This window comes from Rhinolophus hipposideros (assembly GCF_964194185.1).
Source record: "Rhinolophus hipposideros genome assembly, chromosome: 9".
NCBI lineage: Eukaryota > Metazoa > Chordata > Mammalia > Chiroptera > Rhinolophidae > Rhinolophus > Rhinolophus hipposideros.
In genome coordinates, this window is record NC_138055.1 from 45,720,468 (window position 1) to 45,745,335 (window position 24,868).

At 35.0% G+C, this 24,868-nt stretch overlaps 1 protein-coding gene across 19 annotated transcripts in view; it reads left to right on the top strand.

Moving 5' to 3' along the window:
- Nucleotides 1-24,868, top strand: part of PPHLN1 (periphilin 1) — a 119,606-nt gene that overhangs the window by 20,675 nt on the left and 74,063 nt on the right. For 10 of the 19 annotated variants that reach the window (XM_081059754.1, XM_081059755.1, XM_081059750.1 and 7 more), the window contains one exon: nt 5,022-5,083. In XM_081059754.1, the coding sequence (XP_080915880.1) occupies nt 5,022-5,083 (62 nt within the window). Of the gene's footprint in view, nt 1-2,570; nt 2,736-5,021; nt 5,084-24,868 lie in introns of all 19 variants that reach the window. The other 9 variants (XM_081059760.1, XM_081059759.1, XM_081059763.1 and 6 more) reach the window with 1 other exon arrangement.

Here is a 24,868-nt window from a genome sequence, read left to right on the forward strand (position 1 = left end):
TGATCTTTTAAATTAATAGTGATATTGTAGATATTTTCATAATGGAATAAAGCAATGAAAATTGATTTCGTGGAGGTAAATTGAGATTTTACGTTCAAACTTAAGATTTGAAATGCCCTCATTTTCCATAATAGACATGTTTTAATTCCGTTGAGTTCTTTTTCTAGTTAATTGAAAATGATCCTGTTATCCTTAAAAACCTTTTGAGATATACTTTATAAGTTATAATTTTAATTTCTGGTTTGTATGTAATGGTGCCGTTGTTTTCTAAGATATTTTTAAAATGGAGGTTCCAAACATATCAATACCTGAAGCCTTGTGTAGTTTCATTAACATGTTTATAGCTCAGTGTAAGATTTGTACAAGAATTTCAAATAGTGATTGAATTTCCATTCAGGTCTGGCATTGCATACTGTTTGAAAAAATATTGTTTGAACTTTCTCAATACTATAAGCTTTTGGAAGAGAAATTCTAAAATCTTTGCCTCTCATCATGGATTTTACTGGAAAGAAAAAGAAATCCGTGAATGGTATATCTGGATAAGACGTGAACTGTTTCTGAAAATACAATCTTGCTTTGTCACATCTCCTACAGTCATCTTTGTTTGCTTAAATCTTTTCAGATAGCCAGTGAGTCTTCCTTAAGATTAGATGCTTACAGAGCAGAAATGGTATATGTACTTATGCTTGAACACTTATTTCTAGACAAGAGCTGTCATTAGGAGTTTTTGTTTTTTTCCATTTATTATTTGGTAAAAATAATTTGTTAAATACATAACTAAATGTGATTTGAGTTTTAGTTCATTGAAAGTTTTACCATGTACATTTTTAAATCCTGAAATAACTTTCTAGTAATGGGGAGTTGAACAAAGGAACAGCCCTCTTGGTAAAGTAAGAAGCTTTCTTTTTATTCATAGTAGTGTTTAGACAGCACACTCACTCTACCATCCCTTCAAATAAGCATGTACAAACAAAGAACGATATTGTGGAATGGAATTTTATTAGAATTGGAGAAAACAGTGATTCTACTTTTATAAAAAAATTTTAATTAACGTTTTTGAGTAACAAATTTTGAATTAGAAAATGCTATGAATTGTGAGGTTGCTAATTTTGGCTTAATGCCAATTTTTTTTAGAAGCTCTATTTGCTTAAATATAATTGAAATCTATGTGAAAGATAGTGTTTAGAAGAGTCAATAAATTCATTTCTGTGCTATATTTTATATAAACATAACATATATCTTACAGTTTAATATCTTAGCATATTAAAGAAGGAAACCACCTTATTATCCCCATGGACAATAATTAAGTAGATCATTTCAGCTATTAAGTAAATATGAAATATTGATTATTCTTTTCCCCAGCACATTGACAGATTTCCTACTCGTTGGGAAGTTTTAATAAGATGTAATAATTTATTAACTGAATAGTTGTAGTTATTAATGCTAAGAAGTAATTTAAGGAAATAGACACTTTGACGAATTTAGTGTTTCACTTAGACTTACAAAGTAGTAATCAAAATAGCAAACATTTTTTTGAGCATTTAGTTTATGCTACTGTGCTAAATGCTTTACAATCTCTTTTGTTTAGCCCTCACAACAACCCCATGAGGTAGGTGTTAGTATTAATCTCATTTCTCAGATATTGAAACTGAGGCTTAGTATGGTAAAGTATCCAGCTTTGACTGTTAGGCTTTATATTTTGGTTTTTTATTTTGCCGTGTTAGTTAGCTCATATTGATCATGTCTTATACCTTGATAGCTTGCCAGTTTCTTTCACATATATTTTATCTGATATTGATAGAAAGTTCGAGTTCTCAAGACCAGATTATTTACAGATATGTGCTCTGTATCTCTCTAGTTCTTACTGTTGATAATATATTTGTTCAGTTACTTCACAGTGTGGTTTCCTTTTGTCTAATTTCCCAGCCCCCACAAATAATCCATTCAGTTACTAAAATTTAAAAATATTAACATAATACTTTGAAAATTTGTTCAAATTTTATATTGGTTTTATTTTGCTTCCAAACCTATGAAGTCAGACTCACCTCTATCCATTGCTGTGGAGAAATAGCAAAATGTTTCCTCATAATCTTTCCACCTCAGTATTACCTCCCTATTTGCTGTTGCTTATGTCTAAAAATCTTGTATTTCTTCTGAACAGTATACTTCAATAGTAGACCAAAGATGTGTGCTATCTTAAATGATTTTATTTCTAAAATTCCTAGGCAATTAGGGATTAGAGCTATTGTAACACTCTTTCTGTAGTTTATTTTTTATTAAAAAAATAATATTGTATTTTTTCTTTTACTTATAGTTTTCTGCATTGCTGCATGTTATTTTATTAAACACCTTGCTTTCTTCATTGAACAACTTTATTTCCTTTAATCCATGTGAAGACCTTACTATTAGTTATAGTCATGTTATTTCATGAATGCATTTTTGTTTGTTTTTACATTTACTCTATTTGATTAAGGATAAGAACTCCTGTGCTTTAAAAAAAAAAAAAAATCCTTTCCAAAACCAAGTAGAGAAATTAGTGATTTTTATATATTTCTTTTTGTCTGTTTTAGGATGGCTGCCATAGAGTAGTTAATATTGTGCCAAAGAAACCACCACTACTAGACAGACCTGGTGAAGGAAACTACAATAGATATTGCAGTCATGTTGCTTACCGAGAATATGACGAGGGCCGCAGTTTTTCTCATGATCGAAGAAGTGGTCCACCTCACAGAGGAGTATGTAAATTTCCCCCATGTACTACTTGCTATTTTTTCATAAGTTTAAAAATTATGTAATTTTTGAAATTTATGTGACTGGCCATGAAGGCAGTTAAATAAACACTTCCTGATCGATGGCTCTGTTGAATTGCCTACTGGAGCTGTCAAATGGGAATTGGTAGTTAAGAATTTTGGGGTGCTGGATAGAGTGGGTAAGCACTCTGGATAGCTCTATCTAAATGACATTAATTCCAACTAGCTTGCTTTTTTATCCACCAAATTGGCAGGGATTTGCTGAAGCAGTTAAAGGTAATCTATTTATTGCCTTGGTACTTAATAAGTGATAAGCAGGTGGTTACCATCTCTTACAGATGTGCCCACTTATAATTATTTTGATTATTTTTGTCATGATGAAATGCTGTAGGCAAGGTTGGGTTAAGGTTGTTGAGACTCAGTTTCACTTTGGTTATAGTTATTAAAGTCTACTTACTCAGATTAGAAAGTGCTGAAAACGTTGCCTGACCTATAGTAAGCACTTATAAAATGTTAGCTGCTATCATTACTATTACTATTATATTTTTTTCTCTTGATCATCTTTAATAATCTAAAAGTGTGTATTTAATGTTGCAGTAATCTATCATTGAACTTGATTGAAATTATTCTTTTGCCCTAGCTTGCATTTTTACAACATTCCTCTGCTAGACCATTTTCCTACATATTCTCTTTTACCCTTTCCCTACTATATAATATTGTAATTAATAGTGCATATTCAAGCATTACTTATCATAACATTTGACCTCACATAAGCTGTTGGAATTAGTTTTTATACTTTATCTTTGAAGAAAGGGGAATAAGGTGATTTACCGAGTGTGGGTATGTGTGGGAGTGCAGCTCTCTTAGGATTATATCATGGTGACCCTGACAATTCTATAGTGGTAATGAGACTAGTCAGTGGTTTCTTCTGCTTGTGTTTAAAGTTTGGAGTGTTACAGCTTCCTTACTTCTCATAGATTTAATTTTTATTTTGCTTAAGTTTTAAATGTCATACTGTTCCTTTAGGAAGAGGGATTCAGTGTTGAAAAGTAAGCATTATGCATTATCCCTATTCTAAAAATATTGGATTTTGCCATCAGCTCTTTTTCCAGGTAGTTTCAGAAATAATTTCACCTTTGCATAAAGTTGTTATCTGTGAAAACCCTGTGGCCCTTTAGTGTAGAGAGGGAATTTTGGATTCATTAGACTGATTGTATTTGAATCCTCACAAACATGATTTTTTTCCTAAAACCTTGTGGCATAAAAGTGCCTTAATAATTTTTTCTATTATTGTTACAAATTGTGTTGGTTCATACTGTATACACCATTTTCTCTTTAAAGCCCACTTGGCATCCATAGGACGTTCATGACACTAATTCTTATATAGAGTTTGGTTCTATAAAGCAAACATTACATAGTAGCTGTTGAATTTTTTCTTTTGTTTGTTTATACTTAATGTTTGAAGGAAAATGATGAATACATTTTACTTATGTAAGGAGTAGGGGAAGCAATGCTAAAGAGGGAGATGAAAATAGTATTTATTTTAGCTGAATAGGGTTTGATTGTAAGTCAGTCACATGTTATTCTGCGTATAATTTTAAAGTAATTGGGTGTGAATTCTATGTGATTCCTTGTTATGCCCGTTTTCAAATGTGTCTGGCTGAGAGGACAAAATGTGCTTGTTTTCTTTGATTAATTTTCAATGTAGTGCTACATTTTGCTCTAATATAGCTTATCAGTAAGTGATGGTTTCTTATATTGTTTCCTGTTAGGGTTTTTAATGGGAGGTAAGGTGAGAAAAAAAAAAAAACTTGAATGAGAAAAGGGGGAAGTAGCGAATTCTTCATTGGGCTTAAATCTGAAAATTGGTGAGAGAACTTGCCATATGAAGAATAAAATGAAGGTCGAAAAATGTATGCTTGATTAAATTTAAATCAAGCCTTTGTTATTTAACAGCCTTTAACTTTTGTTATGTTAGTACATGTGTCTTTGGCAATAAGGCTGTTAGGGCCTACTAAAGAAATATTAAAGCATTTTCGTAGAGATAAATGGTTCTATAGGTTCTCAGTTTACTAAATTAGTTGTTGAAATAGATGATTTGTATCTTTTTTATTTTATGCCTTTTAAACTCTGAGAAATTTAGAATGGTACTTTTTGCCCTTATATTATTTTGGCCTTAGAAACTAGTTTCCAGTAGTATGCTTAGATATATCCTAATTGACCAAAGTAATTGTAAACAAATATTTAAGTATTTTTTATTTTATTTTACAGGACGAATCTAGCTATAAGTGGACAAGAGATGATCATTCTACAAGTCGTCAGCCTGAATACAGGTAAAAAGATGAAAATAATGTAACGGCTTTGCTACTTGACTCCTTGGGACATCTGTTAAAATCTAACCTCAAGACACATAGATGAAATATTGTTTATTAGGATTTAAAATTTTGAAAGCAACAAGTAGTATATTTTTTTGTGACTATGTAATAAAACAGTAGCACTAATAGCTAGTGTTCTGTCTATTGGCATTTCATAATTTATAATACATATTTAAAAATATTTGAGCAATTGATACATTATTATCAAGTTAATTGTGTTATAAGGTATATGTTAATTGGAAGGTAAGGCTTTTTTTCCAGAATATCTGCATCATTACAAAGTTTCTCCTACTATAAGGTGTTGTCTCAGTTGTTTTATATTGATCAATAGAATTCTGTTGGGAAAACACATTTTCGAAGGACCTTAATCATTGTGAACTTTGGTTACTTATAGAGACATATGATAGAATAATTAGAAAAAAAAGATGGACAGATTTAACTAGATTGATAGTTTTGAAAAATTACTTCATAGTAGTGGTAGAAGTTATAAAAGGAGCTTTTTTAAAATATCTCATTTGAACTGTCAGAGAATTGCCCCAACATCATAGAGAATGGCAAGGAATCAACTGCCATAGAATATCCTAAGTGCCAAAACTAGACAACAGGATTCAGTGGATCAGAGGAAGGCCGTTATTACTGGAAGCACAGCCATCAGCGGGGACATCAGTATGGTAGTACTGGTTTCCTGTCCCCAAGGCCCACAGGGTGATGTGATGGGCAGAGATGGTGGCTATGCACACAGTGGGGTGCACTGCAGCTGAAGAACCCAGGGCCAAGAACTTGGTGCCTTTTGTAGCAAGCAGGAAGCAAGCCAGTTCTTCTTTCCCTGGGAGCCAGCAGTCACACAGTAGTTAGACTGTGGTGACCTTGACCTGTTTGACTTGTATGTGACCAGCTACAGAAATCATTCAGTGTCGGGGGACGCTTACGTCTTACAATTGGGCTTCCACATATATGGCAGGGATGTACAGGGATGTTTAGAACTCATGGTGCACTGCCTCTCCCAAAAGAAGCAGGAGAAAGAATAGATGCTGAAAATACTGTGATAAAGTTTAATTATTGTGTTAAAACTAACACAGTAATTATAAATCTTTAAGAATGGAAGAGAATTTCCTTTATCTGGTAAATGGGGATTGGCCATACTGAATGGTAAAACTAGAAGCATTGACTTTGGAATCAGAACAAAGCAATAATGCCTGCTTTCAGTGCTTCTATTCATCATGTTAGGGGAGGTCTCAACCCCCACAGTAACAAAACTATTTACAGATGATACGATTATCTATGCAGAAAATTCAAGAGAGTCTATACAATATTAGAACTATTAGGAAATGAGTAAGTTCGATGTAATAAAATTAAATATTAGCAGCATAAATTATAAAATGTAATTTAAAAAATATTTATGGGGGCCGGCCCGGTGGCTCAGGCAGTTAGAACTCCATGTTCCTAACTCCGAAGGCTGCTGGTTCGATTCCCACATGGGCCAGTGGGCTCTCAACCACAAGGTTGCCAGTTCAGTTCCTCAAGTCCCACAACGGATGGTGGGCTCCGCCCCCTGCAACTAAGATTGGACATGGCACCTTGAGCTGAGCTGCTGCTGAGCTCCTGGACGGCTCAGTTGGTTGGAGCGCGTCCTCTCAACCACAAGGTTGCTGGTTCGACTCCCGGCTGTGCCCCTGCAACTAGCAACAGCAACTGGACCTGGAGCTGAGCTGCGCCCTCCACAACTAAGACTGAAAGGACAACTTGAAGCTGAACAGCACCCTCCACAACTAAGATTTAAAGGACCAACAGCTTGACTTAGAAAAAAGTCCTGAAAAAAAAAAAAAAAAGGCCTGGAAGCACACTCTTCCCCATTAAAGTCCTGTTCCCCTTCCCCAATAAAATCTTAAAAAATGAAAAATTTATGCTAGCATAAAAGCTATAAGGAGTAATATGAATAAATCTTAGAAAAGTGTATGAAACTTACATAAATGAAATTACAAGTCATTTCTAAAGGACATTTAAATTTAAAAAGAAGACCTGAAAAAAAGGAGCAACATATGTGTGACATCCTTGGCTTGGAAGAGAGAGTCATAAAGATATCATTTCTCCTCAAATTTGGGTATGAATTTAATATAGTTCCAGTGTAAATTCCAAAAAATTTTTTTTTTACATGGAAGTTGGTAAGCTGATTCTAAAATTAATATGAAGGAGTAAAGGGCCAAATAGCAAAAATAGTCTTGAAAAAAATGTGAAGACTCATTACATCATATATCAAAACTTAAAAAGTAGTAAAGTAAAATGGAATAGTCTAGAAGTAAACCTAGATATGTCTAGGAGTTTGTGACATAGCAACAGGAGCATTACAAATCCAATGGGGAAAGAATGGGCTCATCAATAAATAATGCTGGGACAGCTGTCATTCATTTGAAAAGAATGTGAAATTGGAAGCTTGTGTGTCAAAATAAATATTGGGTATAATAAAGACCTAAATATGAAAACCAAAACTGCCCCCCCGCCAAAGAAAATAAAAACAAACCTGTTTGATTAGATTAGCTAATGGTTAATATTTCCCCCCAACGAAACAGTTCTTAGGTTTATTTTAATTCTATTGTTTTTCAGTTTTTTATGTTTCTCTTTTTACCTTTTTTCTCTCTCCCTGTTTTTATTAGCATTTTGCTTTCCTCTTTATGTGTATAATGTTACATAAATGATACAAATCATATATATGACTCCCTAAACACCACAGCCATGTTAACAGCTTGGTATATGTTTCTGTATTCATAAACATTCATGGTATTTGATTGTCGTTAATGAGATCATGCTATATATACTTTCCTCTAAGTTGCTTTTCTCATTGAGAGGCTTATGGAAATCCCTCCAAGTTATTTGGTTTAACTTTAATTTGATTCTTTTTAATGGGCAAGTGATATTTCATGATGTGGATATACTTAATAATTTAACTGTTCACCTATTGATGAATATTCACTTTGGTTCCAGTATAAAACAGTGCTGCAATAAATCCAAATACATCAATTCTTTATGAAACAGTGCTTTATTCAGTTTCTGTGGAATCAGTTGTGAAAGCGGAGTTTCTGGGTCGAAGGGCATAGTATGTATTTTAAATTTTTATAGATATTTTCAGTTTGCCTTCTAAAAGCCTATAGCACTTCTGTTTCCATTAAAAGAAATCTAACATTTTAATTTGGATATTCACTTTATTTTTTCTTTTGTTCTAATTAGTATAAGAAAACTTTTTTTTTCTTTTTAAAATTTACTTTAAGTGTGTTTTTTCCAGGACCCATTAGCTCCAAGTCAAGTAGTCGTTTCAGTCTAGTTGTGGAGGGCGCAGCTCACAGTGGCCCATGTGGGGATTGAACCAGCAACCTTGTTGTTAAGAGCACCGGGCTCTAACCAACTGAGCTAACCGGCCACCCCATATAAGAAGACTTTTGATATTTCCTTTAAGCATTGCTGTAACTGTAGCCCATTGATTCTGATAGATAGCAGTTTTATAATGATTCTGACATTGTATATTCTAGTTATTCTGTGATCAGTGTTGCCTATACTCTTATCCTACTGTTTTCAATTCATTGGCCATTAGTAGATCAGTTTTCTTAACCGTACCATCGCGTTAAAACAAGGTATATTCCCTGTTTTCAGGATGTAGCGTTCATTCTATATGATATATTCATTCATGTGATAAATATGGTGTGTCTGATATCTGTTACTCTTCTACCCTTTGGGGATAAGAAACTCCCACTTTTCATGAAGCCTACCATTTTAGTATGGATTATAGATAGTAAGCAGATAAAACAGATAATTTTTATGAAAAAAGATAAAGCAGCACAGTGGAGTAGAAAGTACTTCCACTTCCACACCTTCGTGCACCTTCTCTTGATGTCTGGATCTGGATGTCTTCAGTAACATCCCAGGTTTTATGCTATCACAGAAGCTATAGCTCTTTTTTTTTTAAATTTATTTATTGGGGTGACAATTGTTAATGAAATTACGTAATTTCAGGTGTACAATTCTGTATGACATCATCTATAAATCCCATTGTGTGTTCACCACCCAGAGTCAGTTCTCCTTCCATCACCATATATTTGATCCCCCTTACCCTTATCTCCCTCCCCCCACCAGAAGCTATAGCTCTTACTGGCTATAAGTTATTCTCTATCAGGCGGGCTCATTGAAGAGCTACCTATACCTATAAGACTGTGAATAGAATAGCTGTTGTTTTAGAAAAAAATAATCACTGCATTGCAAACCAGGCAGAGAGTAGTTGTGTATATTGGTAAGAGAATATGGTTCTGAATAATTAGGAAAACCATGCTAATCGGTGTTTTTGTTTTGGTTAGTGGGGCGTACACAATAATTCTTTGTATTGTGGGAAGAAAATATTAGAACATTTAAAACATTTATTTGGAACAATGTTAAAATTTATAGAAAAGTTGCAAAAATAATTAAAGAACCCCTGTAACCCTTCATCACAGACCCCATTTAATGTCTCCAAAAGTGCCCCAATAATGTGCTTTATAGCAAAAAGATCTAATCTGAGCTCATAGGTCATATTGTTGTAGACTTCTTTAATCTGGAACAATTCCTTAGTCTTTCCTTGACTTTTATGGATGACTTTTATGGCAAGATTACAGGGCAGACATTTTGTAGAAGGTTTCTCAATTTAGTTTTGTCTAATGTTTCTTCATGATTAGATTCAGGTTATGCATTTTTTGCCAGGGCAGTCCCAGAAGTGGTGCTGTATTCTTTTCATTGAATCCTGTTAGGTTACACATGTTCTTGATTTGTCCTCGTGTTGGTGTTGTTGACTTTTATCACTTGATTAAGATAGAGTCTGCAAAATTTCTTCACTGTGAAGTTAGTCTCCTCCCATAAAATGAATAAGGGTTTTGTATCTCTTCAAAATAAGAAATACTTTGAAATTATTTGACTATTCTGTTCTAGATCCCACTTTCACTCACTAGTTTCAGCATCCATTGATGTTTCTTGCTGATTTGATTATTATGATGGGTTTTTTTATTTGTTTGTTTGTTTTTTAAAGGAGGGCGCAGCTCACAGTGGTCCATGTGGGGACTGAACCAGGGCAACCTTGGTGTTAGCACCACGCTCTAACCAACTGAGCTAACTGGTGTCTCCAACATGATATGTTTTAATGGAAGATTTTGTAAATAGACTGCTTCTATATTTATTGTGCAGACATTCTGTTGTAAGGAAGAACTTTCTCTTCTCTTCACCGCCCCCTTCAAAAAAAATCAAACTTTGTTTATATCAGTGTAGATTCATGGATTCCTGTTTTATTCAGTGTGTTATTTGTTGCTATCATTATTTTGATGCCCAAATTTGGCCACTGTAACTCCCTTCAAGATAGCTTCTTTGTTTAAAAAAATTTGTTGTTGTTGTGGTAGAATATCCATAATATAAAATATGCCATTTTAATCATTTTCAAGTGCACGGTTCACTGGCATTAATTACATTTATAGTGTTGTACAACCATCGCCACTATTTCCAAAACGTTTTCATCACCCCAAACAGAAACTCTGTACCTGTTAAGCATTAACTCCTTATTCCCCCTACCTTCAGCCCCTGGCAACCATCATTCTACTTCCTGTTTTTATGAATTTTCTTATTTTAGATAGGTATTTCATAAAATATTTGTCCTTTTGTGTCTGGCTTCTTTCACTTAGCATGTTTTTAAGGTTCATCTGTGTTCTGGCATGTATCAGAACTTCATTCTTTTATGGGTGAATGATACTCCTTTGTATGTATATCCCACAATTTGTTTATTCATTCATCCTCTAATGGACATTTGGGTTATTTCCACCTTTGGGGTATTGTGAATAATGCTGCAATGAACATTGGTGCATAAGTATCAGTTCTGAGTTTCCGTTTTTAATTCTGTTGGGTGCATACCTAGGAATGGAATTGCTGGGTCACATAGTCATTCTCTGTTTAGCTTTTTGAGGAACCACCAAACTGTTTTCCATAGTGGCTGCACTATTTTACATTTTTACTAATGATGTACTAGAGTTCCAGTTTCTCCACATCCTTGCCAACACTTGTTATATTCCTATCGTTATCAATATTACTACTACTACTATTATTATTATTATTATTGCTATCCTGGTAAGTATGAAGTGGTGTCTCATTGTGGTTTTGATTTGCGTTTCCCTCATGGCTAGTGATGATGAACAATATTTCGTGTGGTTGTTGGCCATTTCTGTATCTTCTTTGGAGAAATGTCTATTCAAGTTTTTGGTCCATTTAAGAATTGGACTGTCTTATACTCAAAACAGCATGGTATTGGTAGAAAAACAGACACACAGACCAATGGAATAGAATTGAAAACCCAGGAATAAAACCACATGTATATGGGCAGGTAGTTTTCAACAGAGGAGTCACAAAGATACAATGGAGAAAAGACAGCCTCTTCAATAAATGATACTGGGAGAATTGGAAAGCCATGTACAAAAGAGTGAAACTAGACTGCTGTCACCATATACCAAAATTAACTCAAAATGGATCAAAGACCTAAATATAAGACCTGAAACAGGAAATTGCTGAGAAGAAAGTATAGGTACTAAACTTGTGGACCTTCGTTTTAGAGTGGATTTTATGAATTTGACCTAAAAGGCAAAGGAAGTTAAAAATAAATGGGACTGTATCAAACTAAAGAGCTTCTGCACAGCAAAAGAAACCATCAAAACAAAAACGCAACCAACTGAATGGAAGAAGATATTTGCAAACCACACTGCTGATAAGGGGCTAATATCCAAAATATATAAAGAACTCATACAACTCAGCAACAAAAACACAAACAATCCGATTAAAAAATTGACAGAGGACTTGAGCAGAGACAAATGGCCAACATATAAATGAAAAAATGCTCAACTTGACTAGTATTAGGGAAATGCAAATCAAAACCACAATGTGATACCACCGCAGACCTGTTAAAATGTCTGTTATCAACAAGACAAGTAATAACAAGTGTTGGAGAGGTTGTGGAGAAAAAGGAACCCTCATACACTGCTGTTGGTAATGTAAACTGGTACAGCCACTATGCAAAACAGTGTGGAGATTCCTCAAAAAATTCAGAATAGAATTACCATACGACCCAGCAATCCCTTTTCTGGGTATCTACCTAAAATATGTGAAAACATTTACTCATAAGGATATAAGTACCCGTATTTTCATTGCAGCATTATTCACAGTGGCCAGGACACAACCAAAGTATTCTTTGATAGATGTTTGGATAAAGAAGGTATGGTACATATATGCAATGGAGAAATACTCAACTGTAAGAAAAGAAGAAATACTGTCATTTGTGGCAATATGGTTGGATCTTGAGATTATCATGCTAAGTGAAGTAAGACAGAAAAAGTCAGGAACAATATCATTTCACTCATGTGGGATATAAAACTGAAAACAAATGAACAAGACAAAGAAATAAAAACCAGCAACAGTATGATGATTGCCAGAGTTGTTGGAGATGAAAGGAGATGTTGGGGGAGATAGAAAAGGGCACAGGGGCTCAAATATGGTGACTGAAGGAGATTTGACTTTGGGTGGTGAACATACAGTGGAATATACAGATGATGTATGTAGAATTGTACACTTGAAACCTATAATTTTATTAACTAATGTCACCCCAAGAAACAATAAAATTGAGAAAATTGGATTGTCTTTTTGTTGTTGAGTTTTAGGAGTTCTTTATATATTCTGGATATTAAATTTTTTGGCTATATGATTTGCACATATTTTCTCCTATTCTGTATGTTATCTTTTCACTTTATTGATAACGTCCTTTGATGTACAAAATTTTAATGAAGTCTAATATATTTTTATATTGTTTTGTTGCTAATGCTTTTGGTGTCATATATAATAATCCTTTGACAAATCAAGTTCCTCTGTGTTGCTTTGATTTGTCCACATCAATCACGTCCTTACTTTCGGATGAAAGATGTTCCAGGTTTTCTTATACTTTCTCTGTCCTGGTCTTAAAATCAGCAATTTCTCTAAAAAGCACAGGTTCTCTTTAGTGGAGAGTGGTTTCTTGAAATCAGGATGTGGACACTGTGCATACACACACACACACTTTTACATCTGTATTTGTTTTTATACAGTATTTACGTATATTGAAGACCGTGGGTTCATGGCAGTATCCTTTCATCTTTTCCATATTTTACCTCCCTTTTCCATTAGTGGAAGGCCTGTATTCCAGTTGGGAGAGAGAGTTCTCCATGAGTCTTTTGTACTCCTACAAATCTTGTCAAGATAGGCCACGAATGTAAGACCCTGACCATTTTTTATCATGTTATTTCTCAGACTTGAGTTTGTAACGAGCAGTCTTGAACGATAAGGAATGTCTCCCTCTGTGTCAACGAGCAGGTTTGTTTATCACTTGATGTGAAAATAGTGGGTTCCTCAAAATCAGTGTTCCTCAGTTGTGAACCAGATCACCTACATGTTCAGCATCCATCTAGGCTTGTATAACACCGTCCCTGTGACAAACATGCCAGTGCTTATGTTGTTTGTTGTGCTGACAGCATTGAAGTCCTGTGTCTCTGACCCAGGGGTCTTGTGTCTTTTGCCAGCACCTGTAAAGCAGTAATAGTCTAACTTCTTAGCTTATAACTAGGTACTGAAACCTGTATCCTCGCCTATATTCTTGTACTTAGTTAATCTTCTGACCCCGTGAGTCTTCCTTCTTACTTGCTCCAGCACCTTCCTTTTGCACCTTGCAGTCACTGGCTGCTGAGGGGCTGCCTTGCTTTTATCCCATCTTCCACAGGCATAGTGGAAGTTTCTGTTTATAATTTATCTTTTTCACTTTCTGTTTTATGTGTTTCATGTTGTAGAACATTATGTCCTTTATAAATTCAGCATACATATATTAGTGGTTCATATTTAAATATGTTTTACTAATGGGAGTATGGAATTGTATGAAGCAACTGTATTAAATAACAGCTGACAGAGGAAAAGAGAATGTATCAAGTTTTCTATCATATTCACGCAAACTCCCCTTGCTCTGCAAGTTACCACTTTCTTATTTAATAGAACCACAGACCTGATAATTTTTTTACATTTCAAGTATATCATCACCTACTAATCTTGGTTCTGTATTTACACACTGATTATCTCTTGTAGATGAAATTCAGAATATATTAGGATTTATTTAATTTTGTATTTAAGGAACGCTTTACCAAGGGTTATTGATTTAGACAGAATGAGGTTGTTTTTAACAGAGTCATTTTTTTCCTGCAGTTACGAGATCTTAAAATAAACCGTACACTTAGAACTGATTTAAAGTATTAAATAATATCTAAGCATATAGAACAAGAGTGTCACCAAGTGGCCACTGTACTTTATTTTTAAATGCTGATTTTTTTTTCTTAGTGTATTCACATATGTAAAATTTTAATTTAGTAGTTCAGTATTTTATACTTACTTGTATTTTTGAAAAATAGAGTAGATTTGATTTTTAACTTTATTACAGTGATTTTATCTTCTTAGGTGATATTTGACAGAAAAGAATACTATAAACATCTTCTTTGGTCTAGTTCAGTGGTACAAATGTTTATTGAATGTTTACTATGTGTAGGCCACTGTGCTTATATCACTAGTTTATAGTCTGTGAACTAGACAGCGAATGAAATAGATATACAATTAGATAGCACGATATGTGTGACATGTGAAGTTGCATGAAGTGCCTTGAGAAGACAAATAAAGAAGCACTTATCCTATGCTGGGGTTTTCTTAAAGGTTTCCTGTAGGAGCAGATAACATAAATAGAATTTGAAAAAAAAGTAAGAGTGAACCGGAAAAAGTGATGGGGAACGTGTTCCTACAAAGGGAAGAGCATGAGCAAAGCTGTATAAAGCATGATGTATCGCTGTAGTTATAGATGAATACACATGAGCTGGGGAACTGTAGATTAAACTATAACTAAGAAGTGTGGGTTTTGTTCTATTAGCACTGGAAAGCTATTGAAAAATTTTAACCTGGTGGGGATAGAGGGGCAAAATGACCTGATCAAAGGGTAGTTTATTTTGTCTTCAGTATAGAGGGTGACTTTTATAAATGGCACTAGAGATAGAAGGAGAAATCATGAATATCTGAATTGGAGAAGTGGAGTTGTGATGTAGAAAAAGTGTTAACTTTGATAAATTGCTTGGGAAGTGAAAAATCAGCAAGATTTGGTTGTTGGACTTGGGAATAAAGAAGAGGGAAACATCTGGATTGTAGTTTTGTTTACTGTGTGTATAACAATACCATTAATGAGATTATCAGTACTGCAGGGATCATTTGAGGGGAGAAGCTGCATTCAAAATTGAGATTATCCAAGGAGAAGATATAGTTAGACAAGAGAAGTGGACTGAAGTCAGAACTCTAGGTAACACCTTTATGGAAGTGGTGGAAAATAAAACTTCTTAAACAACATTAGATGCCACCGATGTCTAATGCAGCTGACTATTCCAGTAATGCAAAGATTAAAATATCTATTGTGTTTGGCTGTGTCTGGATGAATGAGATGTAAGGGGGTAGATTCAACCTGAGTAGATAACTTTTTAAAAAATACTTAACAGAGATGGAAAGTTGGGAATGTTGTTAGCCGGAGAAGGACACTAGCTAAAGCAATATCATCTAAAACTTTTTTATTTTTAGGTGACCGGTGACTTGAGCATATTTATAAACTGAAGGAAAATACAGAGTTTAAAGATGCAGGCAGAAAAGGGACAATTGATGAAGCAGGGTGAATGAGGACCAAGGTGAAGACCATTGATTGAAGGGCTAATTTTTAACAGGGGTGGGGTTGGGATCATATATCAAGAAAGAAAGGACAAAATTAGGGTTGGGGCAAATGAAGGCAAATTGGGGTAGAGGGTATCTGGCCTGGCAGTTGAGGTGTTTCATGCATGAAGACTGCTATGTTTCAGGAACTGAGGTAACTCACTGACAGTGAAAAGCTTGGAGTTAGGTGAGGGGGCTTCGGGAGAGTTGTCAAGGTATAGAATACATACGTAGTTGCTGAGGTGAATGGGAGATTGAGCTCACTAATGATAAATGAAAATAATACCAGGGGAATTGAAGGAACAATGGAAGATAGAGACCATGTATCTGTAGAGGGCCTAATCTGTAAGCTTGTGTGATTTCTTCTAGGTTATGACAATCTAATTATATCAGTGAAGAAATCCCAGATTTTGGAATTAATTTGGGCTGTGGGTTGGCTGAGGTGATGTATCAGAATTGTCAGTATAGAAAGTTGTTATTCATCGAGTGGTTCAAATATTGTATTAGGCTGGAAGGGCAATACATGAGGCCAGGATGGGGTTCATGGATTGCTGGAAAATATGAGCTTGAAAAGTGTCCATGAAGTGGAGGTGGAGTTATTGCAGGAGTGAGAAAGCTGAAGGATAAGACATTGTAATAAAAATGCAGTATTGGATTCTGATGAAGGACACCTCTGGTTAACAAGTGGCAAGATTTAGGATTTAATTGTGTGGCTGAAATATTGTGATGAAGTAGGCGGTACAAGGAATTGCTACAGTATCGCACGGAGGATGCACATGAATTTTGAAAGTCGTCTGTGATGAGGGTCAGGGTGTTACATACAGTTCAGACTGTCTGTCATTGGGTTCAAGGTTTTAGGAAATGTGGGAAAGTTACCAAAATGTTGGTAAGATGGGCAATGTGGGGTTATAGTGGGGTGGCAGACACTTAAATACGGAGTTTGTTGAGCTCTTTTCTCTTTTTCTTAGTCGATGGAGGACTTAGAACATAATCTTATGCCCCATATACTTTAGACCTTGAGGCAGAGTTACCAATGCGCACCTACTGTACTTAAGAGTTTAAGGGGAGGCAGTACAGATATCCCCTGCTTTCTAAAATTTATTTTAAGCCACTTTACTTTTATGAAAAAACTTACATTAGTACCTGTTTTCTCTAACCGAAGGAAATCCGAAGAGGATTTTTCACTTTTATAAAAAAAAAAAAAAAAAAGGTGAAATGTGAAAATAGTGTTCAGGGTTTGTTTTACAGCAACCTGTTATACAGGCAGCACACAGTGCGCCCCAAGCAGCGAGAGTAGCACAGCCAAGCTCCTTCCCCCGAACTACGCTCGCATCGGACCATGGCTTCGAACCATGTCTGTGAGCATCTGCGCTTTATCCCATGTATTTTGTGCATCCATTAGCAAGATGTGTCCGAAGATACCAGAAAAGCGTAAGAGCTCGTGAGGGTGTTATCCTTAGCATAAAACTGGACAGAATTAAACATTCTGATCATGGAGAACGTAAGAAAGACTTTGTGCCTGCATTGAATTTTGGATCTGGGAATATGCAAAATTTTTTTCATAAATGTTAATGGCAATTGCTTGTTTACTTTTAATGCTCTCTACTTTGGAATAGCCAGGGAAACCTGTATTTGCATTCAAACAGATTTCCGTTAAAGGAAGAATTTGGAAGGATTGGTTTATGAAGAGGCCGAGGATGTGAAAACATTTACAAGATTGATTCAAATTACTATATTTTGTTACTTAAGTATACAAAAGTACAGTTATTAAACATAAAGTACTTGTAATACTTAACAGGTAAGCAGTTAACCTATTTGTTTACCTCTGGTGATACTGCCCCTCTGCATTAGTGGAAGTAACTCATGTACCTACAGTGGCCAGTCAGGGAATGTAAACGGGTGCCGAGGGTCAGACTGGAGCAGCTGCTACTTGGTACTAGCTGATGTTTGCTAGTGGGAATATAAGCCTATCATGGCCTGCTTCAAAAGTCAGAAATCCAGATTTTTCAAAATGTTAAACTCTTGATTTTTAAATATTCACAACTAATTAAAACCAGAGTTTATACTCTCTGCAGTAGGGCAACAATGGGACTCTGAAATGAAGAGTGTATAATAGCAGCTTGTCTTATACAGTGGTTTTCGACTCTGGCTGTACTCTGAATTAGGTGAAAAGCTTTTTTAAAAAATATACTAATGCCTGGTCTTCACACTTGGAGATCTGATTTAATTGGGCTTGGGTGGAGCCTGGGCATCAGAGTTTTAAAAGCTCATCAGATGTTTTAATGTGAGGCTAGTCTTGGGAATGATTGGTCTAATAGGTAATACGGAGTGACAACAGTCCAGAAATCACTGGCTCGTGTTCACAATCAGTTCTTGGCATCTTTCCTCTTTATGGTAACTTCAACTATCTTTATCCTTGGCAGTTGTCATTCCCTTTGCTTATGTGTCTGAAAGTTGTCTTCACAGAAGCTCCTTACTTAGAAGCTCCTTAAAAATGAAAATTTCCAGGCTTCATCTCAAGAGATTGTGATTCAGTAAGTGGAGCCTTGGATTTGTGTTTTTCATAAGCTGCCTGCATGATTATGATGCAGAGGGTCTGCAGGCTGATGTCTAAGAATCACTGGCCTGTACTGTCTGCGGCTAATGATGGACAAATCTGTGTCTATATCCTGGGCTTCTTTTCTGAGCCCTACATTTCTGCATCCAATGGCCCTGTTAGGCACATCTTCACTTGGGAATCCCAAACTTTTCATTGAAATGAAATGCATTTTTCTTGAAAAGACTTCTGCTTCTTTTTCACACATGATAAGCACGTATAGATAGGTGAACTACATTTTCCATCCTTCCTTCCAGCTAGGTGCGGCCATGTGACTAATTTATCTCCAGTGTAATGTAAGTAGGAGTTCTATTTCCACACGTGTTCCTCCACACACATTTACTGTTTCCCATGTTGCAGGGTGGGATCTGGAATGGAGTGACAGCAGATTGTGACTTTGGAAGACACATGTTGAAATAGAGTGGCCAGCCTGGGTTCTTGGATTATTGCACGAGCAGCGTCTCTCACCATGGGATGCCTGTCCTAGATTGTTTCATGGTAGTGAGATAGACTTCTTACGTGTAATGACTCAACATTATATTTTTTGGTATTTTTGTTATAGCAATGTAGGCATATCTTACCTCTATAGCAATAGGCACTATTTTGGGTGTTAGAGATCAAACAGTGAGTTACACAGTTAATTAAGATCTCTAGTCTAGCTGAGAGATAGATCTCTTAGTTCATGTCTCATGCCTGGAATACTTTTAACTGTAAAGATGTGATTTTGTGGTAAGAGCTCTGGACTTGGTCATCAAACTTCTAATTTCAACTCTGTTGCAAGATAGTTATTTGATTTTGGGGTAGCATAGAATAAGAGGTAAGTGGGAAATCCTTTAGCTTAAATCACAATAACCTAGTTCTCTTGTTTCCATATTTTAAACAAAGTATTTGAGGTCTGCCCTTAACTTATTCTCATGTTTTTCCTACTAGTTACCAAGCTGCTTTCTCAAAATGATTCCCAAAATCTTAATTCCTTTTTGAAGTTCATGTTGACTAGGAATGAAGTAGTCAGTGTTTTGTGTGGAATATTTGTGCATGTTGGATGTGGGAAGGAAAGAAAAATGAGGTCCAGGATATGAAGTAAAATGCTTTCTTTCTCTCCCTTCTTCCTTCCCCTATATCTTTGCCTTCTGCTTTATTGAATTTTACTCGTAACAAGTAGACATACATCTGCTGAAACTGAGGGGTCTATCACAGCTTGTTTGGTTTGACTAGTGTGAGGGGCTGGAATTACTGGGGTGGAGGGGCGAGGCTGTATTAACAGGGCAGAATCCTGAGCTTCATAAATCTGATTTTGAAACCAGCATCCAAAGTAATTATAGTTCATTTGGTTTCAGGACCACATTATAAGAAACAGTGCATTATAGGGCATGAGTTCCTCCCGTCTTCCATTCTCCAGGTGACTCGGCCTCCTGCATGGGCCCAGCATTATGGCTGAAATGTTTGTGATACAGCTGAAGATGGTGTCCTAACTCTTAAATTATGTACTTTTCTGAAAATAAAAAGCATCAGTTCAGTTAAATATGGTTTGTTTGGGTTTTTTTTTTCAGGCTTTATAGTAAGCATTCTAGTTGTACTATTACTCACATTTCTTCAATGGCTCCTTTTGATTTGCCTGATAATTTATTGTACTGAACCCACTTTATTATGTGTGTTGATATCCTCATTTTTAACAGAAGTAGAAACTTTATAGTTTGAAGGCCTTTCATGTAACTTTGTGTGGTAAATGGATTTTGTGTTTCTTGCAGTGCAGAGTTTTTACTCTGATTTATGGAATGGCATAAAAATGTGCCCAAGTTCCCAATATCCTTTTGCTCTGTTCAGCATGCTTTAGTGTCATTGTTAAAACAAACAAACAAAATTATTTCTTTAAAATCAGGATGGTACATGCACACAAAAATTTATACTAGTTGATATTGATTGAATTTTATATCTAATCATGAATGTTGGGACTAACTAACATTTTTAAAGAAAAATGATATGAATAAAGTTGTGATATTTCTATTAATTGATTTTTTCCTTTTAATCTTTTTGGGACAAACTAATGATAATCTACAGAGATTTCATGTTTTACATTTTAAATACTCAGTGAAAGTTGAATATGTGGCTTTGCTTTAATTTGTACAGTTTTTAAGGAAACAGTTCTGTATTTAGAATGTCAGCTTAAATTTATTTTGCTTATATAATTGTAGTACATAAATTTTCTTGTTAAAAATGGGTTATTACATCTGAAATAAATTTAAGGAATCTTAATTAATGGTCAGGAAAACAGAAATCTCTGTGTGTGTCAAACAGAGGGTTTGAGTAATTAGCAATCCAGGGTCACCTTAAGGAATTTAGGTCAAATGAAGCGAGGCTGGACTATTTCCAGTTCACCCTATTTTGTGGCCTTTTGGGTATCAATCCTCCTTCCTTGGAAGATCTGAACTCTATTTTTATATCCTAATCCTTGAAGCTATCAAAATTATTTCTCAGATTTTCATCCTTTCAGCTGCTGCGTCTGAAATTGGCAGATACATAAAGGGAAAAGTGTCCCAAAAAAGACAGGCCCAGCTCTCTGAGCTTCCTACTTCTTTTGCATATTATATTAGTTCCACAGTTTTTGCTGAATTCTTAGCTCTGATAACTCTGAGCAGATTTCTAAAAAAATTTTTGTCTAATTGCTCTAGATTTTTTTCAGCAGTTGAGCTAGAGTTAATTTAGTTCTCCGTTTTTGAATGTGAAGTAGATCTAGAATGTAATAGTGGTGTTTTTTTAAGTAGTAGAAATTGAGGTGAGCCTTGAAGTAATGGTATCTTTGGCTTGAACTCTGAAATACAAATATTTTTTAAATGATATGTAAAAAATTTTATTAGTAGAAAATGTCTGTTAAGTATAAAGTATAAAATATCTGTGAGTGCACAGAAATACAAGTTGTTAAACAAAGGATAACAGACTTTAAATTTTTTTATTAATAATTTTTGTTTTTTTATTAGTCATCTGATAGTGTTTAGTTGCATAGATATGTTAATAGGCACCAAAGATTTAAGAAAAACTATGGGACCAAAAAAAAAAAATCTTTAAATATTATTTTTTTATTATGAAGGATTATTTCTTAACAGTTTTATTTATAAAAGAGGGCCTTTGAATCTGTTCACTGACTTTTCCTGGAGATTGGGTAAAGAGAATCATAATATTTGGAATCATAATATTTGGTTAAGAATTGTGTTAAGGTATAGCATTTTTCTGAATAATGGAAAAATAAATAACAGAAAAATACAGGTTAGATGAATTCTTGGTCAAGACATATGGAAAGATTTGCTTTCTCAGAGAGATATCCTGAGTTGGAGCATTCTAATCATGTTGCACTGATTTCTTAGTAATATTCTGGGAAGTTGACTTCATACCATGTTGGTAGCTGAAGTTGACAAGGTTTCTCTTGGGCTTGTCAAGTAATGCTATTTGGGGGTTCAAAAGAAATCATTAAAATGTATTAATGACTTTCAGACAATAGTTAGTTTTACAGTTTGTGTTTCCTTAAAATAAATATTAAGAATGAAAATTCTGGGCGGCCAGTTGGCTTGGTTGGTTAGAACGCAGTGCTCATGGCACCAAGGTCGCCAGTTTGATTCCCACACGGGCCGGTGGGCTGCGACCTCCACAACTAGATTAAAAACAGCAACTTGTCATGGAGCTGATGGGTCCTGGAAAAACACACTGTTCCCCAGTATTCCCCAATAAAAATAAAAAGAATGAAAATTCTTTTCCCAAAGATGAAAAGTTCTGTTTATTTTCTTAAGTTCTTTCCTTAAGAAAGAACTCCTTATAGCTCCTTATTATGTTAAATAAGGAGCTATATTTTTATGTATCACATTTTCAGGGGAAAATAAACAGCTTTCTTTTTAATAAGCATACATAAAGTACACAAATCAAGGTGTATAGCTCAATAAATTACCATAAGTGTAACCACAATTTATATTAATAGAACATTACTTGCATCCTCAAAGCTTCATTATGCTCCTACTGAATTACCTTCTTCCTCCACAAAAATGATTATTATTCTGACTTAAAGCAATCTTTTTTTTTTAATTTATTGGGTTGACAATTGTTAGTAAAATTACATAGATTTCAGGTGTACAATTCTGTATTACATCATATAAATCCCATTGTGTGCTCACCACCCAGAGTCAGTTCTCCTTCCATCACCATATATTTGATCCCCCTTACCCTCATCTCCCACCCCCACCCCCCTTACCCTCTGGTAACCACTAAACTATTGTCTGTGTCTATGAGTTTTTGTTTCTCATTTGTCTTGTTCTTTTGCTGTTTTTGGTTTATATACCACATATCAGTGAAATCATAGGGTTCTGTGCTTTTTCTGTCTGACTTATTTCGCTTAGCGTTATACTCTCAAGATCCATCCATGTTGTCACAAATGTTCCTAATATCATCTTTTCTTACCGCCAAACAGTATTCCATTGTGTATGTATACCACAACTTCTTTATCCATTCATCTATCGAAGGACATTTTGGTTGTTTCCATGTCTTGGCCACCGTAAACAAAGCTGCAATGAACATTGGTGCACACGTGTCTTTATGTATAAATGTTTTCAGATTTTTTGGGTAGATACCTAGGAGAGGGTTTGCTGGGTCATATGGTAATTCTATTCATAATTTTTTGAGGAACCTCCACACTGCCTTCCATAATGGCTGCACCAGTAAGCAATCTTAATACTCAATGGGAAAAATTACAATTGTGACTTTTAAATTTTTTTGTCCAAACTGTAAACTGTTAAACTGTTAACTAGAAATGTATAGGGAAATGAAAAAAATGGTAAAACTAATATTCAGTGCACTGTAATTTAACACGTTACGAACATTGAGAGTTAAAGAGTTTTATTTCTTTGTAAAAAACTTACCAAGAGTAGTTTGAACAGAGCTTCCCATATAACTTAAGCTGTAGAGCAAACATCTCTTTTTATGCCTTAGTGAATTGTCATATTCTATTCTAAGTTTGTATCAGTTTCCAACATTTCATCCTTAGCCTTTTCACTGTTGTGAAATATCTCTCCTCTCCCCTTACCCTCTCATAACCACTAAACTGTTGTCTGTTTCTAGGAGTTTTTGTTCCTTTGTTGTCTTGTTTGTTTGTTTTCCATTTTATATCCCACAGATGAGTGAAATGATATGGTTCTCAGCCTTTTCTGTCTAATTTATTTTGCTTAGCGTGATAATCTCAAAATCCAACCATGTTGTCACAAATAGAAGTATTTCATCTTTTCTTACAGCCGAGTAATATTCCATTGTATATATGTACCACATTTTCTTTATCCAGATATCTATCTAAGGACACTTTGGTTGTTTCTATGTCTTGGCCACTGTGATTAATGCTGCAGTGAACATAGGGGTAAATATTTTCTTTATGGGTAAATGTTTTCATATACGTGTATTTAGATACCCAGAAGAGGGCTTGCGGGGTGGTATGGTAATTCTATTCTGAATTTTTTGAGGAACCTCCATACTGTTTTGCATAGAGGCTGTACCAATTTACATTCCCAACAGCAGTGTATGAGGGTTCTTTTTTCTTCACAACCTCTCCAACTCTTGTTATTACTTGTTTTGTTGATAATAGACATTTTAACAGGTGTGAGGTGGTATCTCATTGTGGTTTTGATTTGCAATTCCCTAATAGCTAATGAAGTTGAGCATTTTTTCATATATCTGTTGGCTGTTTTTATGTTTTCTTGGGAGAAGTGTCTGGTCAAGTCCTCTGCCCATTTTTTTTAACTGGATTGTTTATTTTTTGTTAAATTGTATGAGTTCTTTATATGTTTTGGATATTAGCCCCTTATCAGCAGTGTTATTTGCAAATTTCTTCCATTCAGTTTTTGTTTTGATGCTTTCTTTTGCTGTGCAGAAGCTTTTTGGTTTGATATACTGTGTTTCCCCGAAAATAAGACCTAACTGGAAAATAAGTCCTAGCATGATTTTTCAGGGTGACATACCCTGAACATAAGCTCTAATGTGTCTTTTGGAGCAAAACTCAATATAAGATCTGGTCTTATTTTCGGAGAAACATGGTAGTCCCATTCATTTATTTTTGCTTTAACTTCCCTTGCCTTTGAGGTCACATTCATAAAATCCTCTCTAAAACCAAGATCTGTAAGTTTAGTTCCTATGCTCCATTCTAAGCAATTTCTTGTTTCACGTCTTATATTTAGTTCTGTGATCCATTTTGAGTTAATTTTGGCATATGGTGACAGATAGCAGTTTAGTTTCATTCTTTTGTTCCCAGCACCATTTATTGAAGAGGCTTTCTTTTCACCGTTGTATGTTTTTGGCTCCTTTGTTGAACATTATTTGCCCATACACATATGTAT